The sequence below is a fragment of the Pipistrellus kuhlii genome, unplaced genomic scaffold, assembly GCF_014108245.1.
Source record: "Pipistrellus kuhlii isolate mPipKuh1 unplaced genomic scaffold, mPipKuh1.p scaffold_m20_p_10, whole genome shotgun sequence".
NCBI classification, from domain to species: domain Eukaryota; kingdom Metazoa; phylum Chordata; class Mammalia; order Chiroptera; family Vespertilionidae; genus Pipistrellus; species Pipistrellus kuhlii.
The window spans coordinates 46,767,344-46,786,006 of NW_023425405.1; the positions used below are offsets into that span (position 1 = coordinate 46,767,344).

At 34.6% G+C, this 18,663-nt stretch overlaps 1 protein-coding gene across 3 annotated transcripts in view; it reads right to left on the minus strand.

Annotated features, from left to right (window-relative positions):
• GNAI1 (G protein subunit alpha i1) overlaps positions 1-18,663 on the minus strand; it is a 71,927-nt gene that overhangs the window by 7,398 nt on the left and 45,866 nt on the right. For all 3 annotated transcript variants that reach the window (XM_036429596.2, XM_036429594.2, XM_036429595.2), the window contains exons 2-6: positions 18,450-18,492; positions 18,212-18,353; positions 8,070-8,227; positions 4,974-5,102; positions 986-1,115 (exon numbers count right to left, since the gene is read on the minus strand). In XM_036429596.2, coding sequence (XP_036285489.1) covers positions 986-1,115; positions 4,974-5,102; positions 8,070-8,227; positions 18,212-18,353; positions 18,450-18,492 — 602 coding nt within the window. The remainder of the gene's footprint in view (positions 1-985; positions 1,116-4,973; positions 5,103-8,069; positions 8,228-18,211; positions 18,354-18,449; positions 18,493-18,663) is intronic.

Below are 18,663 nucleotides of genomic sequence, written 5' to 3' on the forward strand. Positions count from 1 at the left end.
TAAAATAGATGAATGCCAGAAAAATATTTTTGGAGTATGTTAAGAACAAGCACCCTTTGATTTGGGGCGAGATGAGTATCTACATCCGTCGTTAATTACTTTTGCATTCAACAATACTCCATTGGTACCCAACACGTGTCCTTGTGCCTGGGAAAGCCTGCTCGGGGGGAGAAGGGGAGGGCTTGCTATCTAGGGATGCCAAGTGCAAACATTTGCAAAGATCTCATGATTACAGACTTCACTGAACTTTCCATTAAGAAATAAGTAACGTCTTTTAAAGATTAATAAATTAAACTGAATAAGCTAAACCACAATTAGCCTAACAACCTGACAATAAAGGTATGGGAGGGAAGGAAACCTTGTTCCCGGGTCCTGCCTCCCGGTATTTGCAGTTTCTAAAAGGGCACTGGTGTATTTCATAGTGTCGCCGGAAAGGGGGGAACTGCATGTATGAGGTGCTCTGCACCTACCGCACTTATCTTAAACAATAGAAAACTGGCGTTTCTATTTTCTTTTTTCCAGTTTGTACTAAACTCTTCCATTTAAATAAGTTTCTACGTGAGTTTATACTTAAAAAAACATTTTCCCCAGATTAACAGTATACTGAAGTGCATCTGAAAATTACACGGAGGTGCAAAATAGAACATGGATCAAAGATTACTGAGCTAGAACTGGCAGAAGTAATACGTTAAGGAAATCAAGCCTTGACTATGACGAAACAAAGCTTTTTTCATTCGGTGTGTAAATTCTGCCAGGCAGAGGAAATGCAGTTAAGCACAGAGCGTTAAGGGAAGATAAACTGTGGTCTTTTCCTTTTTCCCATGGTCCATCTGTGTTTCTTTATTATAGTTCCCATTAACTAGAGAAAAGAGCCCAAACTTCCACCTAATTCAGACATTCACAAGAAAGTTTCTTAGGGAGATTCCCGCCATCACCTCCAGCCCTCCCTGCTCCATGCTCAGTCTTTCCCAGGGGTTGTACTCACCATCTCTTCGTCTTCGGCGAGAACCAGGTCATAGTCACTCAGAGCCACACAGAAAATGATGGCGGTCACTCCTTCGAAGCAGTGAATCCATTTCTTCCGCTCAGACCTCTGTCCTCCCACGTCAAACATTCTGGAAGAGGGAAACGAGTCAGACATCTCATTAAGTGTCCCAAAGCTCCGAGTTCTACAGCATCAACAAGAATTGCAAGGAGAACGTGGGATGGGAAGAAAGGAGGGAAGGACTTTTTGGGAGGAAAAGTATGTCAGAAATGAAAAGAAAAAAGTCTGATTTTTAAAAATTGTTGAGTAAAGAGAAATAAAGCAACTCAAAATACCTTAAAAAATAATATATTAACATATAACATTAACATTAGCACAGAACATTAAAACAAATGCATGTGAATGGGCTGCACTATGTGTAAACACTAAATTCACATGAAGCCAGAAGAAATGCAGAGAGAACAGAGTATATTCAATTGGCCCATGTCAGGAAAGATGAGAGGAGAGGACACGGTCCCCGCCTCCCACCACAAAGCACTGCGTTCTCTCAGAGGCAAGAAGCAGAGCTTTGGCGTGAAGGAGAAACTGTTCTGGGTAAAAAAAAGCTGAGCAAGCAAGTCAGATTCAAAGTGGGGCCAACAGGTTGCCTTAATTGAAAAGTAAAATCAGGGGTAAAAGAAAAGGTGAGATGCAATCTGCAATAAATGGGTGGCCCTAATGAGTAGTGCTGAAACTTGGAGTGAAAAAAAAAAAATACTGTTTTTACAAAATATATGACAGCAGACCATTGTAGGTTAGTGTACAGGGTAGCAACATAATTAAGTAGTATAAAGACAGTGATTCTTTCCTCTTTTCCTTGTAAGAATTTATTAAGGTAAGCAAAAGTTGAAATGCACCTAGGGTATGTTATGTAACATAGCAACGACCACTTATATAACGGAAACACTATGCAAAATGGTACATTTCTAAAGCCTCCATTTATCTAGAGGGTGAACTAATTAAAATGGTCCCTATTTAAATCTCAGGCAGCAAAAAGAATTTTCCCTGCAGAGCAGTATTGGCCTATAAACCAAATCTGAGTGCATCAACCAGTCTTGTTTCTTTTATCATCATTTAAGGGGCCTGAATTATATTGGTCTAGCTAATAAATTGCTGAGTTTAAGAATACTATATAAATATTATTCTATGATAAATAATGAAAATGAGTAAGATACAAAAAGGACAGCTGGTAATAAAGATCAAACAAGAACAAAATAAAATTAATTAAAATGATTACACATTTGTTAAATTGCCAAGAAACACAATCTGAAAAGAACTTTACCAAAAAGTTAATATATTTTTAAAAACTTCTCTGATCAAAAACTTCTCTGATCAAATGTCACATATTTCCTGACCACTCAATACATAATAACAACCACTTAGGTAATGGAAACACTATGCAAAATGGTACATTTTCACTATAGTAATTATCATCATCCCCTGAATATTAAATATTTATATCACCTCCCCTAACAATGTAATTTTATTTTAATCTCTTTTATATCCCTTACACTGAACACAGACAAGTACTTATTGGTTGAAGAAATAAGTGAACTGTGTCTACAGAATATTTTTAAACGCTTTCAAATAATAATAGACTAGCGTTACCATGTTAAAGATCCAGATCTTCCAGTTATGCTGTGGGAATATTCAATTAAAAAATAAAAAGCTGTAAAATGATAATTAGGACATCCGACAAGAAATATCTTCAATTTGTTTAAAGTAGAAGTGAATGAGGATCACCCATATGCCGGTCATATACAAAGATTCCTTTACATATTTTCCGGCGTATAAGATGACTTTTGAAACGAAAAAAAGTCAACCAAAAATTGGGGGCAAAAGACCAAAATTGCACAAAAATTACCTGCAGATCTTGATGGCAAAGTAAGTCTTTTCTTTGAAGTGGGGGGTAGTCTTATACAGAGAATATAGGCCTAAACCTATGTGTTAACTGTAAAATTAGGGGGTCGTCTTATATGCCGGAAAATACAGGTACTCTAAGCCAGTGCTTCTCAAACTTGAGTGCCCAGAATCGCCTGCTGCTGATCCCAGGATCCTGCTTTGAAAGCCACCTACCTAATTCTCAAGCCAAGGAGAAACAATGACTAAGAACTGATACTATAAGTTAGCAATAGGATTGTACAGAAGGCATTAGTCATTGTTTCACACATACATTAGAATTACCTTCAAATTCTAAACTTCTATTTATATAAAAATGTATAATATGTTCTTCCCATGAAAAGATGAGGCCTCTGAAAAGTATCAAATAGGGGTGGAATCTGAATTTTCTTCCGTGTGTTTTAGGAGAGGGGGGAGAGGGAAGGACCCTGGAGATCCTGAGATGTGCCTGCTGGCCCCCCTCAGACTCATCTGATACTATTATGACCGAGACTGAGTGCAGAGCTAGTGGACCAAGCACAGCAACCCTATAACTATGACACTGCACTCCAAAACCTATTACACATTCATATTTCTATACAAAATGGAAATTTGTCATATGATGATAATCATTTTATGACAGAAGGGATGCTTTAATTCTATTATTTTGCAAAAATATAGTAAAATAAACCTGTCGATTCCTTAAAGCAAAATAATCCATGTATGTCTGCCTCATCACCGAGGTGGGTAAGATAAATGTCTTACTGCTTCATTTTGAATTTAATTCCAATCATACCACAAAATAAGTGAAATTTAAATTTTACAACAGCTGTTAAAACCAGACAATGAATTACAACACAAACACACTCCGTAGTTCCCCGCACCCAGCCAGGTATCAAGCCTACAACCGAGGTAGGTGCCCATGAAACATGGGACCATTCAACCTGTGGGCCAACACTCGAGCCACTGAGCCAAACTGGCCAGCGCCGATGCCCCAGTTTCCATACCATGTGTTAAAGCGCGAAGCTACATGATCAGATAAACTAATTAGGATCTGTATCTCAGTTTAAGAAGCAGGGCAATGTTTGTTTTTTTGGAGGGAAGCTGCTATGGAAAGTTGAAATTAAAACTCAATTATGTGAACCACTGAATGTGGGATAAATTAGTGACAAATGATAACAAATGTATTTTAAATACTGAGGAAGGGACTCAAAGGTAGAGCTGCAGATAATTAACTGTGCTGCCCAAAGCTGCAAACTGCCAGCTTCTTCAGGAGGTGAGCTGATGTTTATTCATCTTTGACTTGGATCTCTTTAATAAGATGCTCTCAGAAATTCTGCTTTATCATCATTACTGTTTCAGATCATTACAGTCACCTGAGGCAAAGTGAAACAGTTTTTGACATATTTTTAAAACTATTACTGGAAAAAGAACATAATCCTGTAAGTCTGAATGTAATGTTTACCTGAACTTCCCTGAGCCTGTTTCATTATAAAATGAGAAAACTGGACAAAATGAATTTCAAGATCCCTCTGTTTCCAAAAGCCACTGCAATTCAGTGCTTCCCTGCTCTGACTGCAGTAAGTTAATTAATCATCAGGACACCATAAGTTAAATAAACATTTTTCATCACATCAGCTTGCATGAATAAAAATGTTCATGAAAATCTTTAAAAAGGTATTCTTTTGTAATATTTCCACAAACATATATTCTACCAATAAAACTCTCCCTTTTGCTACCTAAAACTGGATGGCAGCACTTCTCAAAATGTACAGCATTAGAGAGTATCTTCTATTCAGAAATAAGCGCCAAAAACTATTTTTATTTAAACCCCTGTGGAAAATATAGGCAAGAGGAATTTGCAGAGCTATTTGTTCTCAAACAAATATATAAATATTCTTAAAAAGTTCTTTGCCCTCTTTCACCGAAACATTCTTTTGTCCATTATCTTAGAAAATTTTTTATAATTTCCGACAATAAGTTTTTTAAAATTTTTATAATTACACTTTTTTTCCCTAAACAATGGGTTTTATCTCTTAATTTATAAAACATATGCTTTGAAGCTACTCACTTAAAGTGAAGATCTTTGAAAGTAAAATGGGTTTCAACAATTCCTGTAGTTTTCACTCGAGTTCTGAGGACATCTTGTTGAGTTGGAATGTAATTTGGCTGTGCTATTCTGTCCAGGTCATTCAAGTAGCTGAAAACAAACAATAAAACAACATGCTAATAGTTAGCATGGCCAATACAGATGTTGAAGTTTCTCTTACACAACCCCCACTGAAGTCAAAGTATTTGTACTTTTCCAGCCACAAAACTCTTATACCATTTTTTAAATGTAATATACTTTGTTTCTGAAGGACAGGTTTTAGTAATTCTTGTTGAGAAAGAAAACAGACTAATAATAACTTCTTAAAAATTACCCAAAATAACTACACACCGTGTGTTTGTTTCTTAAAATTCTTTATTTCATTTTATTTATTTATTTATTTATTTATTTATTTATTTATTTATTTATTTATTTATTTTTGAGGCAGCACTGTTTGTTTGAGATGTTATTCTTTTGTTGAGATTTAGGAAGTTAGTTTTTAAGAATATACTGAGAAAACATTAGTATATGGCCAAAGGCAGAATTCAATGTTCTCTTTCAACCAGCCTTCGGTTACATACAGGAAAATACCACACATGACATGTTACTCTGAATTTCACTGGCTTCCTAAATCCATTTTCAAATCTAATTTTTGCGCATTTTAACTACTCATTCAACACTCTTGGTCAATAATGCCAAATACATTGTGATATCAAAATGTGGTGGTGTCATATAATGCAATTACTTTGAATAATTTGTGTCAATTTACATGGTATAGTCCATGATGTTACAGAAAGTCCAAGTATGCAGACATTAATGTGAACCTGAGTAGTTAAAGGAAGACTCAAGGACAGTAAAGAATCTGAACGATGGGACAGAGGAAAGGAAATGTCATTCCCATCAGGACAAGCAGCACAACAGTATGGAGGCGGGATCTGGTTTCTCAGAAAAGAAGGCACAACCTACATTGAGAATCTGGAGTTAATCCTTCAATCAGCTAAATGTGGAGAGTGTCCCCGCAGTGCTGGGCAATAATTAGGGCAGAACATGAAGGATAATTTGGAAAATAAGTTCAGGTACAGAAGGCACCACTATTTCAACTTCGATGATAAGCTCTGAAACTGTTCCTTAGCTACTGAGAATGGGTCTCGCAAACAAAAGGACTCAATAAATACTTGACTTATTGCAAAAAGAAGCTAGAAAGCAATCCAAACACTAAATTAGTGACCAAAAAATGTTTTAGATACTTAGGTACATGTATCTGGTGTTGACATGCAAGAATAATAGCTTGAGTTATCTGTATCGTTCTTACTTAATTTAAAAGAATCTTGTTATCTTTTATTGTATTGGTAATAATATAATAGTACTTTATCTGCTCTTAATTTCACATACATAATGTTATACCTTATTGTAAATAATAATCTGATTTAATAAACAATCAAACAGGCCATGGCAAGATTTTACTGTCCCTATAAAATACAAAGCTACTCTTAGTTAAAATGTGCTCTGATTACTCATAAATTCATTTCTTTGCTTAAAACTGCTATAATTCTAATAGTCTAAAATAATGCACATTTATATTTCAACAAGATAATGAAGACAGAATGCAGGGCAAAAACAGACTTGGCTGCATTGCCAGTGTAGTGGCAGAGAGAGAAAATAATCAAATACTCTCAAGACAAGTAGAAATTAAGTGAATTCAAAATAAATGTAAATCTATGAGTGCTAGGAAAGAAAACATAATATGACTACATAAAACAAGGAGACAAGCTACTCACTGAGTCAAGGAATATTTATTTCCTATTAAAAGTGACACCAGTTGGAGAGATGGGATACGTATTCAGTAAGAAATGTCACATAATTTTACATATGTAATTTTAATATATTATTACATATGTTACATATGTAATAATATATATAGTTTACATACTTGTAAAATATTTAAAATATAGAGTAAGAAATATAGTGTTACAAATATGCTAAGGGTTACATGTATCATTTATTTATTTATACTAAATCATTAATGTAACACACACACTGAATGCTGTGAAATGCAATAAATGACATGCTATACAATAAGCCTAGCTATGCTTTTCACTGAGGCAAAATGTATTCATCTAGACCAGCGGTCGGCGACCACAGGTGATCCGTGAGGTCCGAAAGGTTGGCGACCGCTGATGCAGTCTCTGGTTAGATTACCAGCCACCTTCAATCTGACCTCACTTGTGTCCCTCAGAGCCCCTAGCTCTGTATAAAAGAAAAAAAGAAAAAAAAGAAAAAAGGAACAAACTCGGAAAGTAAAGAAGGTGCGCAGCACAGTTTTAAGGCCAATTAATGTTACTCATCCTGTCTGACATTGCTGAGTATGTGTGCCAGTTGTGGAAAGAAATACTTGACTTTTTATTCTCTGTAGATCACCAAGCAGAATGCTCCCCCATTAGCTCTTATCACAACTTGCTTTACTTACTTTCTGTGCCACCCTCTGGAAAATCAGGGCAGACTTTTCTTCAAAAAATGGACTTAGATATCTGTAAGCAATGTCTAATGCAACAGGGCACATACAAGGACAATTTTCAGGTGAGAGCAATGTTCCTCAGAGAGAAGCTCTCTTAGAATCACCATGCACCCCTTCAAAGGGTGCCTGTCATTCAGCTGCCTGGCACTGGGCAGGTCCCTGTCCTCAGGCACTATTAGTATTATGGACAAAAGCCAAATAAGTCACCCTCCCCTTCGGCTAGTCTCAGGCAAACTAGAGATACACCCACATTGAGAATAAGCTTCGGGAAGTTCCAATTACTTTCTTTGAAATATACTGGAAACCGTCCCATTCTACATGTCTCAATTTGAGTTACATAAGCCTGAGTCTCCTGAAACACTTTTAAGCACAAAGGAAATAACAATATTGCTATCTACAGACACATACAAAAGACAGAAAGTTTTCACCCACTGTCATTCTGAGTATCCTGAGCTTTACATGAATGTGTTAGCCAATTCTGCAATAAACTGACTTGGAGGTATACTTGATTTGCAAGTACTAATTACTCATGATGGTTTACTCCGGAAGTTATGATTACTTACTATGCTGCAGAATCGTTCAGCTGGTACTCTCGGGATCTGTTGAAACAGGCTTGCACTCCGCTATCTTTCCACAATCTCTTTATAACTCCAGCAAGTTCCGCAGTCATGAAACCTTCTTCAGCGGCTCCAGCGAGCACAAAGAGTTGGCGTGCATCATCCTGAACATTAAAAAAAAATTTTTTTTAAAAAGGAAAAAGAACACTTACAAATAAAAAGTACAAAGGGAGCATCATAGATGACTAAAAGTGCAATAGTGAATTTCCTTTCTGTTTTTTATTGGTTATCATAACTTTTATTTCTCTAACGCACTGCTTTAACAAGTTGGTTCACCCAAAAGAGCCTAATCTCGACTCATGTGTCTATGTTTTGTGGTGGTTTTTTTTTCGTTTGTGTGTGTGTGATTTTTTACAGAGAGGAAGGGAGAGCTATCAAGGCACGAGGGAGCTGGAAGAAAGACTACACTTACAGCTCCTGAGGGGACATAGTAATCAACCTTCCACAACAGTCTGTTATACACTGAAGATTATCCCTTTGAGAAAACAAAGGAAGAATGTACAATATATCTTGCCACTCCTTCCCCAAAATGTGTCTAATCTAAAAAACACGTGAACACTGCTAGAGATTATTTTAAAATAGAATGTAATTAAATGTTAGCTTCCTGATGTTCTTTGTAGAAGCACATCAAGTTCAGAGGAGAGAGAAATCAATGTGGAAATAAGAATAATTTCACAGAATGATCTGATACTCTTAGAAGATTTTGAAGGTGTACACAGTAGTCCCCCTCAGCCTGCAGTCTTTTTTTCTCTGCAGTTTCAGTTACCCAGGGCCAACTGAGACCCAGAAATATTAAACTTCTCCGTACACAGACATAGTCTTACTCCATGACCCAGAATCACCTGAAACAGATGACCCTCTTTCTGAAATATCACCGGAAGGTCAGGAGAAGCCTAGCGCTAGATCACAGTGCCTCCGAGATTCACTTCCCTCCATTTCAGCACATAGGCATCTTATCATCTCACAGCATCCCAAGAAGGAGGAGGGCAGTACCACAAGATTTTTGATAGTTAAAGACAGACACCACATTCACATAATTTTTACTATAGTATATTGTTATAATTGTTCTGTTTTATTATTAGGGTCAATCACTTACTGTGCCTAAATGATAAGTGAAACTTCACCTCAAGAATGTGTACAGGAAGAACATAGATTGTAAATGTATAAATACATGTAAATGATTCAATACTATTCCTGATTGCGGGTACCACTGGGGCTCTTGGAACATAACCCCACAGATTGTGTTAAAGGGAAGACCACTGCACATTATAGTCAATGGGCCAGGAGTCAGAGGCAGGTGATTGCTAATGCAGATATAGGAAACAAAATAAAGACAGCTTTGGAATAGAAAAAAATCATGATGCATATAGAAGACAACATGGAAAATGTTTAAATAAAGAAATACTATATATAAAGTTAATTAAATGTCCTTAAATTCTAAGATTATAAATGCGTACAGCTATTCTTTATCCACAGGTAATCAAGCAATCAAAAAAAAAATCAAACGAGCTGCTCATAAAATTCTAAGTTTTTTAATAGATTTCAAAATGTGGTAAAAGTACCTTGTCAATATATTTTATTTAACCTATATATAACCTAATTAAGCTAACATTTATTTAACCTCAACATGCTGTCAAGACATTTCTGTCTTTTTTTAAATATATGTCTAGTCTTCAAAATCTGTTTATTTTATATAGACAGCGCATCTCAATGCAGACTAGACACTTTTCAGGTACTCAATAGCCACATGAGGGTTGTAGTTATAGTGCTGGATAACACAACACTACTAGTCTTTAGGTTTTAACATAGTTCATCAAAAATGGGGGCGATGGGAAGCTGCTACCTTCACAGAGATTCTCCTTAGCCTGAGACTTGTAGCTTGATGTTAGCTGGGTAGGTAATCCCTACTTTTCTCAATGGCATTTTTTTTTTCAAAGTCCTGTAGTAGATGTTTATAAAGTGACGGCACACATGATAAGGTGTACAAGAGAGAGAAGCCTTTGGTGACACAGACTAGCAGAGAGTACCAGCTATCAATATAAATTTTCTGCTGCCAATTTGTGAAGCATTTTCAGATGGAGCCATCATGAAAAATAATTAAGTCTCTCAGCATGGGGACATATTAGTCAGCATATGTTTCCCATTTTAGTAAATCACAAGAGAAATGCATGCAAGCAAGCAACACATGTACAATATCCTTAATACACCCCAACATAACATGGTTTCAAGTCATTCTTAGCACTAATTCCAGTAAACAATTATTCACTTTTCCTAATAATTACCTACATATATATGAGAAATTTCTAAATTTGGTCACTTTTATTAAACATCAAACAATTTTCACCATCCATTTTAGAAAAAATACTTTTTACTTAGTTTTTTTTTAATGATTTTTCATTATGACATGTTTATTAAATTGCAATAAAATGTCTTAAGAGAAAAGACCAATATCTTCTAATACGGGTTATAAAATTGCAGTCTCTTCACACTTTCTAGGAAGAAGCCAGAAGAAAAGACATGAGAAAATTTGGAAGCTATATTTTTGAACTGTACTCTCGGTGACATTCAAAAATGTCTCTTCCTCATCAAATGTAAAATAGTCTCTTTCCCTTGAAAAAATAATTGAAATATTCATTTCCATGTCATTAGCAGGGCATTCAGCTATTTGGAGATGAGGTGATAAATTTAAGCAGGAAGGCACTTCAGAAATTATTCTACATATTTTTTTGGTTTTGCATAAAAAGAACTCAAGACACAGAGAGGTTAAGCAACTTATTTAAAGTTCTACAGATAATTAGTCACCCAATTACACATAGTAGTCAACAATGAGTAAATAGCCATGGCCTAAGACAGGATAAATTAAAAATAGCAAAATAATGACAATGATCTTCTGTTGCCTTGGAATGAGGTTTCTCAAGATTCGGGTAAATTAATGTTACTCAGAAATATTTATAAATAAGAGTAGCGTGTACCCAAACAGTGTGACTTAGGATGGGAAAAGGATAGGGACTAATGAAGTAAAGATTGGAACTTAGTCAGAAGGGCTACAGGTTGGAAGAGCTTTTAATAAAAACTCATTTGTGATGTTAAAAAGAAGTGTTATTTGCGAGGCAACTGTTAAGTAACGAGAAAATTCTTTGGATTTATAGCCAAGTTATTGTTTTCAGAACTAAAAGAAAATAAGATGGTTTAGAAACTGTAGGTCCCAGTTCATGTCACCGCATGCTTTGATAACTCAGGAGAAGAACTAAAATGCTACTGTGTCTAGAAACATGACATGGTGCCATCTCCCACGGGTGTTGAGGGGACACCTGACATGCTGCATTCACTGAGCGAGAGCACGTTTTATATGAAGCTGGCAGCCATTCTATGAGAACTCAGGAGAGTCTGTTCAGGATGGGGAAGGGAGATTTTCAGGGATCGTGGTGGCTGTCCTCTGACATACTAAGTAAGGGTCATTAAAGGTAAGAAAGAGCCAATTTTGTTTTTATTTTTTAAAATTTTTAATATATTTTATTGATTTTGTACAGAGAGGAAGGGAGAGAGATAGAGAGTTAGAAACATCGATGAGAGAGAGTCATCAATCAGCTGCTTCTTGCACACCCTCTACTGGGGACATGCCCGCAACCAAGGCACATGCCCTTGACCGGAATTGAACCCGGGACCCTTCAGTCCCCAAGCCGATGCTCCATCCATTGAGCCAAACCAGTTTCGGCAGAAAGAGCCAATTTTGTATCTGAAAACAGCACATGCAGAAAAGGGAGAATTCTTAGGGTAGAAGATACCAGATTTCAATTCCATAAGACCAAAAACTATTTATAACCCAAGCTATCTAAAACAAAGGAGAGGAATGAGATTGCAATTTTTAAACACGGCTAAATGATTCTTTACTGTGATAGAGCAGACAGATTTATTAATGAGATTAAGAGTTCAAGTAGAAAATACCGGAAAACACTTCTACAGTACAAACTAAAAAATATGATAGAGTCTTATACTGATGTCATGATTGATATATGAATAGAGATCTTTAGTTTTAACAGCTGAACTCAATCATTTCTTTAATAACTTTGCCAATAATCCTGGTCAGCAACATATGAAAACCATTCATATGTTTAATCCACTACAACTCTATAACACATAACAACTCCTGCAATTTGAAGACATAGGGCTATATTGCTTTCATCAGAGTTAGTGTGCCCATAGGAAATCCTGAGAACTTGAAGGGGGTCACATTTCATGGTAGCAATCCCAGACTTTAAAGAATTGCTTTGAATAAGGAATACATAAATGTAAAACATTTTTCTCTAAAAATGCAAATGTAATCAAACTAAACATGACAGGAAAGGTCATTTTTCTTTTTTTCCTAGAGCACTGCTTAAAAGGGGTGAAAAGTCTAAAATTAAAATAATCTAAGTTAATTTTAACTAAACAGCAATGGCAAAAATTCTTACTCAAGTGAGCATGAGCTTTATTGTGTCAGAAAGGGAGATTACAATAAATGTGTTACTCAAATAGAATTTTTATACATCTTATAAATTTTTATTTTCAAGTAAGTAAAATTTTTAAAAAATGTTGAAGTGTTTTTTATATGGACAAAAGAACCTTTTGCTAAAAGAAACACAGAAATATGATAATCGATCCATGAATTGGGGGAAATAGAAAAAGAGTGTGCTGGAGGCACATATTACATTCTCAATGAAGGTTAATACCCCTTTCCTGTATACATCAATATTTCTCAAAATCAAAAACAATATAACCCTATATAATCTTAGTTCTCAAACATAAGCCAGAATACAAAACCAAACACTCCCTTGGAAAAATAACAAGTAGAAATAGCTAGGAACATTTTGAAAAATACTGGGGATAGTGGGCTAAAAGGATCAAATATGAAAAGCCTGCAATGTATATAACAATGATGTTAATGTAGTTCAACAGGATACAGAATCCTAAATCTGAACTTATTATATGATAGTCAGCAAGGTAAGTTAGTAGGAAAGAATGACTGTTCAAAAATTAATAAATAATTAAGATAGCCATCTGAAGAAAAGAGTAATGTCAACACTTACTGCATACATAAAACCAAATGAGTTTCAGAGGCATTGAAGAACAAACATAAAGTTAAGGAGCAAAGTTAAAATTGACTCCCCTAAAATATTTTTAAAATAGCATTAAAATCTACTTGATAAATATTTGGTTTAAAGATTTTTCTAAATGTAAACATAATGGAAGAAATAATAAGGAAAGATTTAAGAAAATAAAAACCATACATGAAGGCAAGCAAAATGGGAGAGAATATACTATGTATTAGTGAGCAATAACACAGACTGCAATAAGTAAATGAACAAGGGATAAAATAGACTACTAACTTAGAGAAACAAATCAATAATGCTTTCAATAATAAGGATTTTTAAAAAATTAAATGCTTGAAGCCCTTAAAAAAATAGTCAATAAAGAAAATAAGCGGAAACCGGTTTGGCTCAGTGGATAGAGCATCAGCCTGCGGACTGAAAGGTCTCAGGTTCGATTCTGGTGAAGAGCATGTACCTTGGTTGCGGGCACATACCCAGTAGGGGGTGTGCAAGAGGCAGCTGATCGATAATTCTCTCTCATCAATGTTTCTAACTATCACTCTCTCTTCCTCTCTGTAAAAAATAAAAAAAATAAAAAACTATATTTTAAAAAAAGCAAGAAAATAAAACTATAAAATTGTACTAAAAATTGAAACTGTAAATGAAATTGAAAGAAAATTCAATAAATTACCCAGAAATTTTTCAATGTAACACTCATAAATTTTTACTACTTAGAGAGCTAAGAAAAGGTCTTGTCCTAAACTGCTGCTAGGGAGGCAAATTGGTACAACCTTTTTAAAAAGCAATCTGGGAGACAGACATAAACTGACTAAAGAAATTATTTACAAATTAGAGGGACAGAGAAGTAGCCATCGTGCGGGAGCAAGCTGAGGCATTAGGGAGAATGGGAGCTTGTTTAAGTCAACTCCAGGCAAGGCTTTCAGCTCCGTGTAGCCCAAGTTCTTCCAACTTAAGTACTTGTCAAACTCTCTGTGAAGAAGGCTGGTCTGTGTTTTGATTTGTTTTTATTTCCAAACTATTTCAGAACTAACACTATTAGAAAAATAAAATTTAAGTGACAAAGTACTATGTAAATCCATTTACTTAAACTATCAGAGTTAATATATGTTAGTTACTCTACTAATGCTTAGAAATCTGTCTAAATGCTGACTCTTAATTCTGTACTCATCCTGTTTTTATGGACAGAAACTGGCCCCTGGGCCACTTAGAGCCACACTGTTTAAGCAATGCAGTGTGTCTTAGACATGGTAATATGCCCATACATAATGCTTCCCTAGCTTCACACTACTAGGAAGAATCTAATTTATCAATACATTATCATTCAGAGACTGAATACACAAATTCTGAGAGCGTTTTGAGAGGATATTAGGTACAAAATTTGATTGCTCTACGTCATCCTTAGAAACAATTTTGTTTCCTCTCATTTTAAATAACTAATGTGTAATATGCTTTGCAAATCTAGTAGTTGCCAAATATGAAGCAAACCACAGCAAATAAGTCAGCATTTCTTAAAATGTTCATTCTTTTCAGGCAATTTTCACCCAATTAACCTACATATCAAGATGTAATTCTAAACAAGATACCAACAGGCTTTTTGTTTCCTTTGTCTCAACAGGAATGTGGGGAAGCTGATTCTCAAGTTCAGAGTCACATAATAACCTTGATATTTTGGTAAAAGAACAACAATGAGATGCATGCTCTTAACCTACCCTGTTTCCCCGAAAATAAGACAGTGTCTTATATTAATTTTTGCTCCCAAAGATGCACTAGGTCTTATTTTCAGGGGATGTCTTATTTTTCCATGAAGAAGAATATGGTACACATTTACTGTTAAGTGAAAATAAAGGAAATTTATTACCTGCATACGGTACGGTAGTACGGTAGCATGGTAGTTATCAACACAAACCAGACAAACTGTGAATCCTATAGTCTCAAGAATTTATTTATTTATTCAATGACTATCATGTCATCATCTTCTGGAACATCATCATAACAATCCAATTCCTGAATTTCCTGGTGAATTTCTTGTGACTCCATTTCTTTCAGAATCAGTGGACCAAATCTCTCATGTTTAGCCGGGGGGGGGGGGGGGGGGGGGGGGGGGGGGGGGCTTATTTTCCAGGGGATGCCTTATATTTCACTCAGAAGGAAACCTGTAAGTAGGTCTTATTTTCGGAGGATGTATTATTTTCGGGGAAACACGGTACCAAATACCAATCCTATGAAGCAACAGAGACTAAAATAATGTGATTCTGACAAGAATAATAATAGTGGTATAATAATTATAAATAATCACAATAGCAGCAGCAAACATCTATTGAGTATTATAACCAAAGCATGTTGTAAACACTTGGTGTTCATTATGTCATTACTGTTCACTACCTTCCGAAGTAGATGTCATTATTATTTCCATCTTATTATAATGAAATAATCTCATAGAGGTTAAAAAACTTAATAAGTGACTGAGCTAGTGAAGAAAACAATATATCAGTGGGGGAAAAGAATGCAGCCCAGAAACACGGATAATTTAATGCTAATGGTCACATTTTCAAGTCACTAAGAAACTGAATATTTAATAAGTGGTTGTAAGGCAAGAGATGATCAGATTATAAAATACACTTAGATCGTACAATCTCACATTTCCAGGTGGGTGAAGATATAAATCTAAAGAAATAAAACTGAACATTCTAGAAAGATAAGAGTAGTTTTAAAGTAATTTTAACTTGAGGAATATTTGTCTAACAAGACACAACATAAAAGTCAGAATCAATTGTGAAAACAAAATTAAAAGTTCTGTAATAAGAAAAATACTATTTTTAAAAAAAAGGAAAAGAAATATATTGAGAAAAATATAAAAAGGGTTAATATCCTTGATATTTCAAAAGACACAATGTGAGCAGAACAAATAACAGAATTGAGTTAAGAACATTAAGAGGAGTGCATGAAAGGAAAAAATTTTCTCACCTCACTAAAAATCAGGAAAATACAAAATAAAAATAAAAATAAAAATACTTTTCACTCATGAGATACTAAAAATTAAAATGTTGATAATACCTAAATTGGCCAGACTGACATAGACACTGATGCACAATTTCTAGAAAAGACTATTCACGAAAAGTCTTCGGTACATATCAAAATTAAAAATCTAGTTACCCTTTAACTCAACGTTAATACTTCCAGGAATTAATTCTTTAGAAATAGAAATATATTCACTCTTTGAATATATTGTTTCTTATTTTATAAAATGCCCTTTATTTTTTTCTAGAAAATTTTCACACGTTTCATTACCAAGCTACCAAGCTCCCAAGCTCCCAGGTCCCCTCCTCAAGCCCAGGCCATGTTTAATTCATCTCTGTATTTCTTAGCACAATTCCAAAAGCCTCATAGTTATGTATAAGCTTGTGTAGAAGCAAGTCAACAAAAGACAGAATGAACTTATCAAAAAGTGGAAGAATGAACACATTTGCATGAAGTGGTTAATAATAGCCATAGTACACAGAGCAGGCTGAAGGTGAACAGGGACTAGGATATAACTAGTATCCAAAAGGAGTGGTGAGAGTAGTTACTCTCAGTCAGTCCTGAAACAAAGTCCAAATTATATTGTTTTTTCTTTCAAAAAGGCAGAATGGCAATGTTCTTTGAGAGAAAAATAAGAAATAAGAAGACTTCATAACAACTGCTTGCATTGACCTTTCATTACTTGCTGGAGGCCACAAAACCTTGCTCTCTAATCACATGTAAGATATGAATGCAAAATACTCTATATGATAATTTGATAAAAGTTTTAAATTACCATAATCATAATTAGTGTAAAGTACAATTTATATAAATTCTTGACTTTTATCTAAGGGTGGTTCCCTTCTGTATAAGACTAAGAGCTCAAAAAGCATTTGATAAAAGTACAGATTCAATGGACAAGTAAAGCAAAAAATGTCTGGATATTATCAAACCTTGTTTCAGAAATGACAATTGAGAAGAAAGTTATGAATTATTATTAAAACGATCTTGAAATATTTGAAAATATTAATTCATTACACTAAACTTTTAAATTTTTGTTTAAAAGAAAATTAGAAAATTAATACAGTATAGTAACCTATAACGAAATGTTAGGGTAACAAAAAAAACAACACCGATTTTATAAATTTATCTAATGTATTATTTTCTAAGGTTGCCTTCATTCATTTTCTTCCCTATTAAGTATGAATAGCCTCTATACAAAAAAAAAAAAACCTTCATACTATTAGTAGGAAGGTTGCATACACACATTTGAATACATAAAAATGCAAAAGAATTATAAAACTGTAGTCATAGCAATAATAATACATCTACTTTATACCAAAAAAAATAAAAAATAAGCTTAAGATTCAGTTAATGTTTTCTAAGAAGATCAAATTTTAAATCAGTTATTAAAAATATTTATCAGTGAAGAAAAAAACTATACTCAAAAATGAAACTTGTCTCCTAAGGTCCTTGTCTTTAGCTCTGACATTCTGATATATGTTTCCTCATAGCCAGTTACTTTCCTATTCTAAAGACATGCAAGCTTTTATTCTGTTTTCATTATAAGAGATTAGATTGCTTTTTTAGTCTGGGCATGAATACAAATAATTAGATCATTTCAGCATTCCAAATTACAAAAACAAATTTAGAAGAATGCCAGTGTAGGCAGTTTACTAAACTCAGCAATAATGACTAAAATTTGTTATGGAGATAGGGAGGAACCCAATATCACATGATATATAGAAAACACTGCAACAGTTATTAAATTGTCCAAATCTTCTGATGGATAAGAATATTCTACCTATAAAGGGAAGATTACACACTCAGTGTATTCTTATTTCATTCACTTCTAAAGCTTCTGACTTCACTCGCCATCCTTTGATTCCTTTTATAAAATGGTTCTGAGATACCTGATAAATCTGTTTTTGTGGCATGGTATTATGCAAGTTATTATTCTTTATACTCATCAGGCCTGCTCCAAAGAATTTAATAACTTACCGCCCGAGCTGAGTCACCGAAGTCTATCTTCAACCTGCCCATGGCTCTAATGATAGCAATAATGGACTGAATGGTGTTACTGTAGACCACTGCTTTGTACTGTTTACATTCTTCCTCTGAATAGCCAGCCTCATGGATAATTCTAAGGAGACAAAGGGAAAAAGAAAACACTTACTTCCTTTGATGGAAGGGTACAGTTTAACATAAAAATACTAATTTAATGTTTGAATCTACTTACTTCATCTGCTTCACAATTGTACTTTTCCCAGATTCACCAGCACCTAAAAAAAGGTAAAATTGTACAGAATAAGGAATTTCTAACTTAATCAGATGTAGATCCAATTTCCAACACACACACTTCGTTTTTCTTTCTCCTTCTGTCTCTTACGGTGGAATTTTATTTTATATCAAAACTATCTTTGTTATTTTCCAAACACATAAACAAGTTCCCA